At 33.2% G+C, this 12,222-nt stretch overlaps 2 protein-coding genes across 3 annotated transcripts; one reads left to right on the top strand and one right to left on the bottom strand.

The window, feature by feature from the left end:
- Positions 1 to 132: 132 nt before the first annotated feature.
- Positions 133 to 3,068, bottom strand: Slc35f5 (solute carrier family 35, member F5). Of its 2 annotated transcripts, none has more exons than XM_008201896.3 (7): positions 2,704 to 3,068; positions 2,194 to 2,658; positions 1,970 to 2,152; positions 1,153 to 1,306; positions 943 to 1,102; positions 652 to 897; positions 133 to 600 (listed from the first exon to the last, which is right to left on the bottom strand). In XM_008201896.3, the coding sequence occupies exons 1-7, from the start codon at positions 2,815 to 2,817 to the stop codon at positions 525 to 527; spliced, it is 1,398 nt and encodes a 465-aa protein (XP_008200118.1). In that variant the 5' UTR covers positions 2,818 to 3,068; the 3' UTR covers positions 133 to 524. The 2 variants fall into 2 exon arrangements, with proteins under 2 accessions (XP_008200118.1, NP_001164081.1); NM_001170610.1 differs by having other exon boundaries at positions 525 to 594; positions 2,704 to 3,028.
- A 94-nt stretch (positions 3,069 to 3,162) lies between these two features.
- On the top strand, positions 3,163 to 11,927 carry BBS4 (Bardet-Biedl syndrome 4). The gene is made up of 10 exons (XM_015981317.2): positions 3,163 to 3,332; positions 3,377 to 3,540; positions 3,593 to 3,705; positions 3,751 to 3,845; positions 5,790 to 5,952; positions 6,393 to 6,546; positions 6,598 to 6,720; positions 10,229 to 10,400; positions 10,453 to 10,646; positions 11,479 to 11,927. The coding sequence occupies exons 1-10, from the start codon at positions 3,281 to 3,283 to the stop codon at positions 11,644 to 11,646; spliced, it is 1,398 nt and encodes a 465-aa protein (XP_015836803.1). The 5' UTR covers positions 3,163 to 3,280; the 3' UTR covers positions 11,647 to 11,927.
- The last annotated feature ends 295 nt before the right edge of the window (positions 11,928 to 12,222 follow it).

Raw genomic sequence — 12,222 nt, 5'->3', positions numbered from 1 at the left:
TAGCATTATTAGGGCCTTGTGTAATTTATTTCCACAACTGGGGGCACGTAAGCATTAATGAGGGCCGGAACGTTTTCGGCGTTACGTGCTTTAGGAAACAAGGAGGAAGGCGGGAGATTGAAACACTCAAGGTGCGTTCATAATATACTCTATTCTGCAATAATATTTACATTCTAACACGTTTTTGTCAGAAAATATGTTACACATGTTTCCACATTATATTAAAAATATATGGCTTAGAACTATGGAATGCATACACAGACTTTTTCTTATCGAAAGTTGTGAAAAACCTATGAGATCGTGAAATGCTAGTTGAACGAGTTACAATACTACTAATTAATTGTAGAACATATTGTCTAGTTACTGTTTTGAACGTATTACGTGCGTTTAATACACTTCCTTAACTCCGCATATTTACAATGAATTAATAAAAATAAAAAAGATCACAAAGTAAAAATCTTATCATCACATAAATTGTAAGCACCATAGTAGGTATAAAAACAGCAAGAAAAAATCAACTAAACCTACGCTTCATGTTCATTACTGTTAATACCAATCAAGGCTTCGGTTTGTTCCGACGGCATTTCAGCAAACCTGAAACTTCACAATTGCCCCAATAAACAAACCCACAATTGTTTGAATCCTAATTACCGCATAAATCTGGTTCGTCGGCAAATACTTAGATAGGCACAGCGTATAACGTCGAGTACAGGGTCCCAATTGTCGTAATGCGAAAGTAAAGTGACGGCAAAAAACGCCACCACCATAGGAATACTCCCTGTGTAAAACAGAGACGGATAGACGATCTTCTTCAAAAAAACATCCATCAACATGGTCATCGGAATAGTCAAACTCATTGACATGGTCGCCATCAGCGAGGACGTCAAAAAACAACCCCTAAACATTTCTTACAAAACTTTACCACCTTGTGAAAAGACTCACCATAACCATAAAGCCTCCGAGATAACGGTCCCTAAGACCCCATTCAGAAGCAACAACAGCACTTGTTGCCTCGACGGCCATTCGAAAACTTCCAGTCCGCTAAAGTGCAAAAAGAAGAAACATGGCCACAGGAGAATCAAATTGAAAAATCCCACGAAACCTGCGACAGACTCGTTTATTTTTTGAGTGCGAGAAGGAGGAAAGAAGTACCGAAAAACAAAGGAATGTCGATTTTGTCCTCATGATCCACTTTGCGCTTGAGGAAAACTAAATAAGTGGCGTAGAAAAATGCGCTCAAGAGGGAGAGGAAAGCGCCCAATGGAACGCTAGATTCGAGCGAAATGTCCGAAAAGCTCACCAAAGTCTGTAAATGGTTTCGTAAATTTTTTGCCATTTTTATTGCGATTTAAGCAGAACTTTGCCAATTGGAGCTCAGAATGGGGTATTTCGGATTTTAGATTAGCCAATTGTATTTCTCTATCCTATGTAGTAAAGAAACATTTATGTTTATTGTAATTATTGCAATTTTAATTATTGTTGTACATATTTATGTATTCTCCTGGAGACAAATAAATTTATTACGTTGTGTTTTAGACTGTTATTTTTCACGTAATCCTTTTTTTTTTCTTTATGATAAAGCAATAAAAATTTTTTTACTTGAATCAAAATCGAATTTAAAAGATTTTTGAGCGTTAAAAACAATTTTTCATATGTAATATTGTTATAATTAACGTTTTTTATTCACATGTATAGAGAAAAATGTAACCATTTTTTTAAATAAGGACAATTCTCATTGATAAATAACATCAAACAAAAAATATAAACTTAGAACTCTTTTAAAATTAGTGACATTAATTTCAATAATAATAATCAATCACACACAAAGTAAAGTTAGCAATTTTCCTAAACCGGGAAGTTTTATTTAGCGAAGATTCAAACCAAAATAAGTAGATGCCATTGAGCCGTGAACTGGTGGCTCCCCCACTGATATTTAATGACTATGAACAAAACAAAATACAATACTTACGGTTCCTAAGAGACTGAGCAACACGGCAAGAAACTTGGACAACGTGAACTTATCATTCTGATTGGAAGGAAAAATAGCGGCTAAAACTAGAGTAAAAAAGCTGGAAGTTGACGACAGGACATTGACCATTGCCGCCTCAGTTTGAGCTAAAGCTACTTGGTAGCTGTAGTTGGCTAGAAACCACTGGAGCCAACCATTAAACTCCCCCCGATTTTCCCACTCACCAAAAGGCAAAAAATGAGCGAAATTTTCGCCACTCGCAACACTGGAAGCTTAATAGCGGCCCTTTTGGCAATTTCCCCGGCCCTCAGAGTGGCCTGGTAGGACAGCCGCGCCAGAAGGGCCTCCGTGGCGTCCGTCTCCGACATGTGCCGCACTTCGGCCAACTTATTAAAACGGACAGACCTAACGGAGGAGTCGTCGCTTTCAGTGCCCGAATTCCGGTCGAGTTCCGGGGTTTTCACCGGGACGTAGACAGGGTTGCTCAGTCTGCTGTTGGTAGTGTTGGTATCATTGTAATAATTCTCGTCTTCTTGTTCCGTGTCCACGTGGATGTAGTTGGCTGGGCGCGAGCAATTGTCCTTCCAGGGCTGCCAGAATAAAAAGCCCAGCAAGTAGATTGCGAACATTGAGGTCTTGACATATGTGCAAAAAAAGGGCTTTTCGAACGTCTCATTGCTGTAAATAAACTACAAAAAAGGGTTGAATCACTACCGTAGAAACCTTGAACCTACCTTTGTAAGCTCCGAGGAAGCAACCCAAATCACGTCGACTAAAATAAGCACGAACGAACCTAAAATCAAGCGTTGGGTTTTGGTTAAAGACGAGCCAAAACTGCCAGAATCCATTTCCTCGTGCCCATTAATGCGTTTTTTGTGCCAAAAACCATAGTGTTCTAATGGGATAACAAAGGCGCTAAAAACCCATCAGTGGTTACGTCTGTGGGCGACATTTTTACACGGACGTCCGGCGACGAAAATTATCAGTTCTTCGGCTACTTGCACAATCGCTACGTTATCATAATTAGCCGCAAAAATGCAGATTCTGTTTACGATTTTTTTGACAGATTGGGCAAATAAATTTGACAGTTGTCCGAAATTCGGGCGCGTCGTCATTCGGGCGCGCTTCAATTTTTTTTTATTTAAATAATTTATTTTTTTATTAACTAATTATTAATCAAACATTATAACTGTATGAAATTTTAATCAATATGAAGTGATAATTTTAAATGCGTTGGTATTGATTGGCGGCGGTAGCCACGCAACCACGCTTACAACATTGCGTTTTATCAATTTGCATAATCTCGCCTTAATGAGCTATTTAGCAAATGGAAAAGAGAATGTGCAAATTTCAGCTTTCCCAGGTAAATGCGAGTGCGAGCTAATGGAGTAGTAATTATAATTTTAGGCCGTCAAAAATCCAGCAAAATGCCTGAGCCTAATCCTTTAGAGAAATTAAACTGGCTCATACATTTCCAACATGTTAGGGGCGAAATTGTACAGTGCAAGAACTTGATTAAAAATGAAATCAAGCGAAGCGGCGGTCGCAACGAGTTTGCGTATTTTAAACAGGTAGAGGGAATTAAGTAGTTTTGGATAGTTTGAATGGTGGAATAAAAATTAGGGAATCATTTTGCGCGAGGAGGGAAAGACTCAGGAGGCCCTCGAGTCGTTCCAGACCTGCATGAAACTGAACCCCGAGAATGCAGACGCCATCAAACAAGTCGGCAAATGCCTGTGAGTGCTTTTTTGCGGGTTCTTTCGTGAGTTAATTATTTTCAGTTACGAAATGCGGAGGTTCAGATTATCACTTGAAGCGTATTTGGAGGCTGAAAAAGTGTCAACTTGTCCCGACTGGCAAATTTATTACAATATTGGTACGAGATATTGTATTACAAACTAAAATCCACTCGGTGTTTTTGGATAAGGAGTGTGAATGTGGCCAATTTTTTAAAAATCAAATTAACACAACCAAAAAAAATTAATAAAAAAACGCTTTTTGATTGGATCGTCGCTTTTGACGAAAAAACTATTTGCCTTTATGCTATATATCATCACTTTAATGTTTGTTTAGTTTCAAAGTAGTAAAATAATAATTAAAAAAAAATGCAAAAATGGTGGATGCGCCTGGATAATTATTTGTTGCAAAGACTTGTACATCACTTATTAATATTAAAAATGCTTAAAATAAATTTTATAACATGAATATGTATATTCGTTATTTGATTCTATTAGAAAAGTACCTAATAGAATGTTTTTTTATTTTGTTAGAAAAAATATTGTTTGACTCATTCGTTCCGATTCTAGAATTCTTTTAAATGGGTTGAAAGTAAATTTCAGTTTTGCTTTTAACGATTAAAATTGTTTAAGATACGTACCATAATAATTCTTTTACCAAAAAAATTTCAACCAAAACGCATGTTTTAAATACCATGAATATTAAAAATTAATAAATCACGAGCTTACTCAAAATTACAGTATTTCACGAAAAATTTTATACAGCCTTGTTTTTTTAGGTTCTTTAGTCTTTATCTATATACAATTCTCTTGTCATTTACAGTAATATTGAAAACCATTTAAGTCAATGCGACTAAAGTTATTTAAAAAACAGATAAAGTTAAAATAATTATCACTTTAGTAATTGTCCATTTGCTGTTTTGTTTTTTATTTTTTTGTTATTTTTTCTAATATTAATGTTTTTTACTTTGCTTCTATATTATTAAGAATACTAGGTATAGGTACTTTTTTCACATTACTTTAAAGAAATTATAAAAAATATATAATTTTTTTTTATTCTGTATATGATTTTTTAGGTAGTCTTGGGATTTTATTTCATACTTTATGTTTTGTTTTCTTTTGAGAGAGGATAAGTTGAATGGCATTGCTGGACCTTGGCTCTTTACATTATTTTTTTTCTTCTTTAATAAAAGCCTTTTTTATTATTATTATTATTATTATTATTATTATTATTATTATTATTATTATTATTATTATTTTATTATTATTATTATTACTATTATTATTATTATTATTATTATTATTAAATATGCATGAAAGTATGTACTCGTAAATTATTGGATCTTTAAATAAAACAAAATTATTTGCCAAAGTTTTGTCGGCAAATTATATTTTTCCAGTTTGGCAGCAAAAAAAACGACCATTATCTTCTTGGAATGTCATCTGAAATAAGCAGAAAAATTACTAAGTTGCATTGAAACTAACATTAAATTTTATTTTTTTAGATTTTCCCAGTACCTTATTACTTTTATCAGTCAGAAAAACAATTCTAAGCTAAGAAAACACAAAAATAGATCGAAAATTATGTAATCTTTCTCTTATTCTGGATTTTCAGCACGTTTTTGAGCTGATCATTTATTTTTCTTGAAGGTTTACCTAATCTGTAAATCTGTTTACTATGTTAACTTAAAAAATCTGAGCCTTTGGCTTGGCTTTTTTCATCGGAAACGCTTAAATACGCCGAAAAATCAGTCAGAAAAGCGTGGAATTTCGCCAAAAATAAACCAAAAATCACAAATTTGGTCACAAAAAACGTGAAGTTTGCTTTTTTCGTACGTTTAAAAGCAGAAATACTTTCAGGTATTTTCGATTTGAAAGTGGCGTTATTTTTGCCTTTAATCAGATTTTATTAACAAAACTCTCGATTTTTTTTTCAATTAAACTTTGTCCAAGTATTCAATTGCTTGTCGCAGTGTTTGATTTCCTGATTTCCACAGCCAGTAAACCCTTATCCAAAAAAAAAATGGTCTCTGGATTATTTTTTCTATAAGCACATTCCTAGTCATGACTTTTCTATCACAAAGGCCAATGTCTGATGAGACTCGGCGAAACAGCCAAATCAAAGGAATACGCACACAAAGCTGTCCAATTGGGGAAACACGAAGCCGCTTATTCGCTCCTCATCAAAATACTTACATCAGAAGGTGATCTACGAAGCGCCATTTCAGTGTGTAACGCTGCAATCGAGTGAGTAAAAAATTACACAAGATTTGTTGTTAAAAAAAGCCTTTGCGCGTTTGATTTGAATTTATATGGCGTACTTTTGAAGTCGTGAAAGAGGAAAATTCAAACGAGGCAGCGATGATGCATACATATTTTATGAATTTATTCGACTTCCGTTTCATGTCGCAGTTTCGCGTCTGCACATTTAACTTGACACCGTGTAGAAAACGCACTTTTTGCGTAGGTAAACATCGGAATTTTCTCGAATTAGGCGCAGACAGTAAAATTTATTTCCAGAATTCCACCTCTTATTTGCTTATGATAACAGGCGTTTCTCCGCCTGATCATAAAAATATCGGTTTTCAATCAATGTAAGACGTTCGAAAAGTTTCCCAATAACGGCATGAATACATTACGGCATAATGAGCATCCTGAATTTGATATTAAAAAAACGCACTTTCTAGATCCTGCCCAGACAGTGTTAACTTGCTGACTGAAACAGGCCTTTTGTGTCTGAAGTTGGGGCAGACACAGTTTGCATTCGAGCGATTGAGTTCCGCTCTAGCTCTAGATCCGGTTTGTGCAAAAGCTCTACTTGGGATCGGATGCATCACTCAAGTAATACATCTCCAAATTGCGGAAACAGTTTTATTGGATGATTTGTTTCAGTCGCACGATGAGCACGATGTCGCTTTGACCAAATACAAAGTGGCTGTTTCGTACGAGCCGAATTCGGTGGCGCTTTGGAATAACATTGGACTGTGTTTCTACTCTAAACAAAAATATGTGGCGGTAGGTGAATGGGTCCAGGGGAAAAACCCATGAAATTTTATTGTATTATTTTTTTAACACAGAGTTGTCCAATTTTTAATTTATTTGAGATCATCAGTATCAATAATTCAACATTAAACTGCTACAGGGGCGTTACTTTGAATGGCGGACTCAAAAATCTAGAAAAATTTAAAACTGTAGCCTAATTAGAAAAACGTGCTTTAGGGGTAGATATTTGATCATTGATATACTTAGGTAAAAAATAATTGGACTTTTCGTAATCTATTTTTCTCAAAAAAAATTGTTTTCCGATTAATAGTTTTTGAGAAAACTGCAAACAATGCAATAATTATAAAAAAAAATTGTAACTTAAAAACCATCGAAAATTTGGCAATTTTTTTGACGCCAATCCATTTCCCGGATTATTTTACGTTGGTTTACATTAAAAAAGTTCCACTTTTTCGAATGGTTTTGCTGTAATCGACGTTTGAAAAGTGATTGTGTGAATATTTCAACATGTTTTTTGACATTCATTGGGCAATAACTTTGGAACTAATAGACATAACCCTATTATGTTTATTATCGTTGGAAAGCTCTTTTGATTTACAATTCTTTCCAAAAAAGATCATTGTTCTGCGATGAATAGTTTTTGCGAAAATTGCAAACAAAGCAAAAATTAAAAAAAAAATCACAACTTAAAAACCATTGAGAATTTGCCAATTTTCTCGACGCCAATGGATTTGCCAGATCATTTTACATAAGTTTAAATTAAAATAGTTCTACTTTTTTGAATATTTTTTTTGTAATCGGCGTTTGAAAAGTGATTGTGTGAATATTTCAACATGTTTTTGATATTCATCGGGCAATAACTTTGGAACAATAGACATAACCTTATTATGTTTATTATCGTTAGAAAGCTCTTTTAATATTCTATTTTTTTCAAAAAAAAATCATTGTTTTGCGATGAATAGTTTTTGTAAAAATTGCAAATAAAGCAAAAATTAAAAAAAATCACAACTTAAAAACCATTAAGAATTTGTCAATTTTCTCGACGCCAATCGATTTCTCAGATCATTTTACATACGTTTATGTTAAAATAGTTTCACTTTTTTGAATAGCTTTGCTGTAATCGACATTTGAAAAGTACTTGTGTGAATATTTCAACATGTTTTCGACATTCTTCCGGCAAGAACTCCTGAACTAATAGACATAACCCTATTATGTTTATTATCGCTGGAAAGCTCTTTTGATATTGTATTCTTCTCAAAAAAGATCATTGTTTTCCAATTAATAGTTTTTACAAAAATTGCAAATAAAGCAAAAATTTAAAAAAAATCACAACTTTAAAACCATTGAGAATTTGTCAATTTTCTCGACGCCAATCGATTTCCCAGATCATTTTACATACATTTGTGTTAAAATAGTTCCACTTTTTCAAATAGCTTTGCTGTAATCGACATTCGAAAAGTACTTGTGTGAATATTTCAACATGTTTTCGACATTCATCCAGCAATAACTTCGGAACTAATAGACATAACCCTATTATGTTTATTATCGCTGGAAAGCTTTTTTGATATTGTATTCTTTTCAAAAAAAATTATTGTTCTCCGATAAATAGTTTTTGCGAAAATTGCAAACAAAGCAAAGATTAAAAAAAAATCACAACTTTAAAACCATTAAGAATTTGTCAATTTTTTCGACTCCAATCGATTTCTCAGATCATTTTACATACGTTTATGTTAAAATAGTTTCACTTTTTCGAATAGCTTTGCTGTAATCGACATTTGAAAAGTACTTGTGTGAATATTTCAACATGTTTTCGACATTCTTCCGGCAATAACTCCTGAACTAATAGACATAACCCTATTATGTTTATTATCGCTGAAAAGCTCTTTTGATATTGTATTCTTCTCAAAAAAAAATATTGTTCTCCGATAAATAGTTTTTGCGAAAATTGCAAACAAAGCAAAGATTAAAAAAAAATCACAACTTTAAAACCATTAAGAATTTGTCAATTTTCTCGACGTCAATCGATTTCCCAGATCATTTTACATACATTTGTGTTAAAATAGATCCACTTTTTCAAATAGCTTTGCTGTAATCGACATTCGAAAAGTACTTGTGTGAATATTTCAACATATTTTCGACATTCATCCAGCAATAACTTCGGAACTAATAGACATAACCCTATTATGTTTATTATCGCTGGAAAGCTCTTTTGATATTGTATTCTTCTCAAAAAAAATCATTGTTCTCCGATAAATAGTTTTTGCGAAAATTGCAAACAAAGCAAAGATTAAAAAAAAATCACAACTTTAAAACCATTAAGAATTTGTCAATTTTCTCGACGCCAATCGATTTCTCAGATCATTTTACATACATTTGTGTTAAAATAGTTCCACTTTTTCAAATAGCTTTGCTGTAATCGACATTCGAAAAGTACTTGTGTGAATATTTCAACATGTTTTCGACATTCTTGCGGCAATAACTCCTGAACTAATAGACATAACCCTATTATGTTTATTATCGCTGGAAAGCTCTTTTGATATTGTATTCTTCTCAAAAAAAATCATTGTTCTCCGATAAATAGTTTTTGCGAAAATTGGAAACAAAGCAAAAATTAAAAAAAAATTACAACTTAAAAACCATTGAGAATTTGTCAATTTTCTCAACGCCAATGGATTTCCCAGATCATTTTACATAAGTTTTAATTAAAATAGTTCCACTTTTTCGAATGGTTTTGCTGTAATCGGTGTTTGAAAAGTGATTTTGTGAATATTTCAACATGCTTTTGACATTCATCCGGCAATAACTTCGGAACTAATAGACATAACTTTATTATGTTTATTATCGTTGGAAAGCTCTTTTGATATTCTATTCTTTTTAAAAAAGATTATTGTTCTCCGATTAATAGTTTTTGCGAAAATTGCAAACAAAGCAAAAATTAAAAAAAAATTACGACTTGAAAACCATTGAGAATTTGTCAATTTTCTCGACACCAGTCGATTTCCCAGATAATTTTACATAAGTTTATATTAAAATAGCTCAACTTTTTCGAATAGTTATGCCGTAATCAACGTTTGAACAGTGAATATTTTTGACATTTATCGGTCAATAACGCCGGAACTATTAGACGTAACCCCCTTAAGTCTATTATCGTTGAAAAAAAACTTTGTACTCTGATTAATACTTTTCGAAAAAATTGCAAACAAATACAAAAATTAAAGTGCAGTTTTCAACTCTCCGTTATGATTAAACTGGAATTGTGTTCGTTGATTTTTTTCCAAGCAGTCACCGTGGTTTTTAAGCCTTCTGTAATAATGGCTCCATCTGGAACGTTCTGATTCTTTTAATAATCCTTACCTACACTGCATCTGCCTACTTATTGGTATTTATAGCCGCGGAAATAAGTGTGTGCCTTTGGTAAAAAGTTGCAGCTTTTGTCGGTGGGTTTTTTCCTTTGTGCGCCCACTCCCAAATTTATTTTATATCCTTCGTTTAAATTTACATAGTCGGTTGTTTGTTGCAGGCAATAAGCTGCTTGAAGCGGGCCTTATGGATATCGCCAACAAACTGGCGAGTGCTTTTTAACTTGGGTTTAGTTCATCTTGCCACTTATCAGCCCGCATCTGCGTTTAACTTCTTATGTGCTGCTGTCAATCTGCGGCCAGACGTGCCTCATTCCTTCACAGGATTAGGATGTAAATTTGTAGCGGGAAGTTTCCTTCCTGCCAAAAATTGCTCAATTTTTAGGTGCCTTATTTGAATTGAACGATGGAGAGAACGCAGAAAGGGCCTTCAAGCAGGCGATGGCTCTGGCTCCGGACGATCCGGTCATTGTTGTTAATAATGTCGTTTGTTTGGCGGGGATGGACCGGAAGGAGGAGGCAAAGGATTTGTTTCAGAAATTTAACAGTTTGCTGCAGGATGGGGTTGTTTCGAAGGAGGTAGGCTAAGGAGGCAGTGGCGTAACTCAGTACATTCGGGGCAATTTTAATAAAAAATATTAGCTGTTTTTTTAATATATTACACAAAAACTAAAAATAACGTAAAAAATTGCATTTTAAAGGGGGTATAAAAAGTACAGCAAAAAAAATTCGACCTAAAAAAGTATGTAAATTCAAAAACTACAAAAGTCTAAATTTTTCCAAAACTTCGACTTCAAATCAAGCAATAATCATGTATGATGGGAAATTCTTGGCAAGGGTAATATCTACCCTAAATACTTTCAGTGGTGTTTGTTTACCTCATCTTCCCTGAAAGCATTGGAATTTCCAAAATATTTTTCCAAAAATTTGATTTTTTTTAATTAATTTCCGAAATATTTAGCTTTCTTCAATTGCCATTAATTAGTTTTCCACAAAAATTTAAAATTTGAGGTTAGCCATTTCATAAAGGAAAACTTAATTTTTTAACAAAAAAAATCATAACTTAAAAACTAGAAGTCCTAGAGTCAAAAATTTGTTCCAGTAAACTCTAAGGCTCATTTTACGTATTACGCTATTTTTTTTACAACAAAAGCTTACTCTAGAACTCATTTAAAAGCCTACTTTAATTTGAAAAATGGTGGATGCGCCGGGTTATTTATTAAAATGTCATAACTTTAAAACTAAAAATTGTAAAGCAAAACGGTTTATTCCAATAAATTTTGCGTTTAATTCTGTGTATTATACCAACTTTTCACAAAATTTAAAATTTTTGGTCAAATTTTATGCGCAAAAATTTTAAGTTACGCCACTGGCGTAGTTTGATCCGGAGGGAGTTTAAAGTGTGTTTTAGGTCGTGGCCATCGCCGAGAAATTGGCAACGGTGTTTGAGGTGGATGGAAATGACGAAAGTTATAAAAATGAAGAGAGTAAAGACGTTATAAATAAAAGTATCAACGAAACGGATGAACTTGCCAGTGGTGACTTATCGCCCAGGGAACTTGCAGCTGATGAAGTGTAGACATAATGTATACAGAGTGTGCATTACTTATAGAACCCGAATAAATTTGTCCTAGATTTTATCCGAGCCATATTTTAAAAAATATCACTTGGTTGTGACACCTTGACAGGCCTCATCTTTATTAATTTGCGCAAGAAATTGAATAAAATTTAGGTCACGCTAAAATCAAATATTGATTTTGTAATTTAAATTCGAAAAAATGTAATAGAACCTTATACTTTATTCACACACAAGTTGTAATAAAATTCCGAAATAAAATAAAGTTTTTTTTGTTGCATGAATTATTTAATATTTTTATTTGGAGCATGTTTGGTTCTTTTCAAAAACAATGACTCAGGTAAGTGGCTAGACTAGTAAATTTTTGTTGGTCTTTTGCCAAACTTCTGTTAACAGAACGCATCTGTAATTTGGAATTAATTTTTCGTAATCACAGTGAAACAATTGTTATAATAATAAACATTGTCAAGTCCAGCGAAACTCTACTGTATTTTTTAACAACTAATTAAATAATTTCAAGTAAAACGGTTTGTTTTTTCAAAGCAAACGCTTCATGTTGATGAAAAATGTCGTCAATCT

The sequence above is a fragment of the Tribolium castaneum genome, chromosome 3 (assembly GCF_031307605.1).
Source record: "Tribolium castaneum strain GA2 chromosome 3, icTriCast1.1, whole genome shotgun sequence".
NCBI lineage: Eukaryota > Metazoa > Arthropoda > Insecta > Coleoptera > Tenebrionidae > Tribolium > Tribolium castaneum.
The sequence above is the reverse complement of the archived record's forward strand: the minus strand, read 5'-3'. Positions and strand labels throughout refer to the sequence as shown.

What these genes read in the sequence shown, in the direction of transcription:
- Slc35f5 (XM_008201896.3), bottom strand. Translation starts at nt 2,817, where the DNA reads ATGGATTCTGGCAGTTTTGGCTCGTCTTTAACCAAAACCCAACGCTTG. An exon ending in CTTCCTCGGAGCTTACAAAG is followed by an intron (nt 2,659 to 2,703) that starts GTAGGTTCAAGG and finishes CCTTTTTTGTAG; the next exon opens with TTTATTTACAGCAATGAGAC. An exon ending in CGCTCATTTTTTGCCTTTTG is followed by an intron (nt 2,153 to 2,193) that starts GTGAGTGGGAAA and finishes GGTTGGCTCCAG; the next exon opens with TGGTTTCTAGCCAACTACAG.
- BBS4 (XM_015981317.2), top strand. Translation starts at nt 3,281, where the DNA reads ATGAGCTATTTAGCAAATGGAAAAGAGAATGTGCAAATTTCAGCTTTC. An exon ending in AGTTTGCGTATTTTAAACAG is followed by an intron (nt 3,541 to 3,592) that starts GTAGAGGGAATT and finishes AATAAAAATTAG; the next exon opens with GGAATCATTTTGCGCGAGGA. An exon ending in GCAAATTTATTACAATATTG is followed by an intron (nt 3,846 to 5,789) that starts GTACGAGATATT and finishes TCTATCACAAAG; the next exon opens with GCCAATGTCTGATGAGACTC.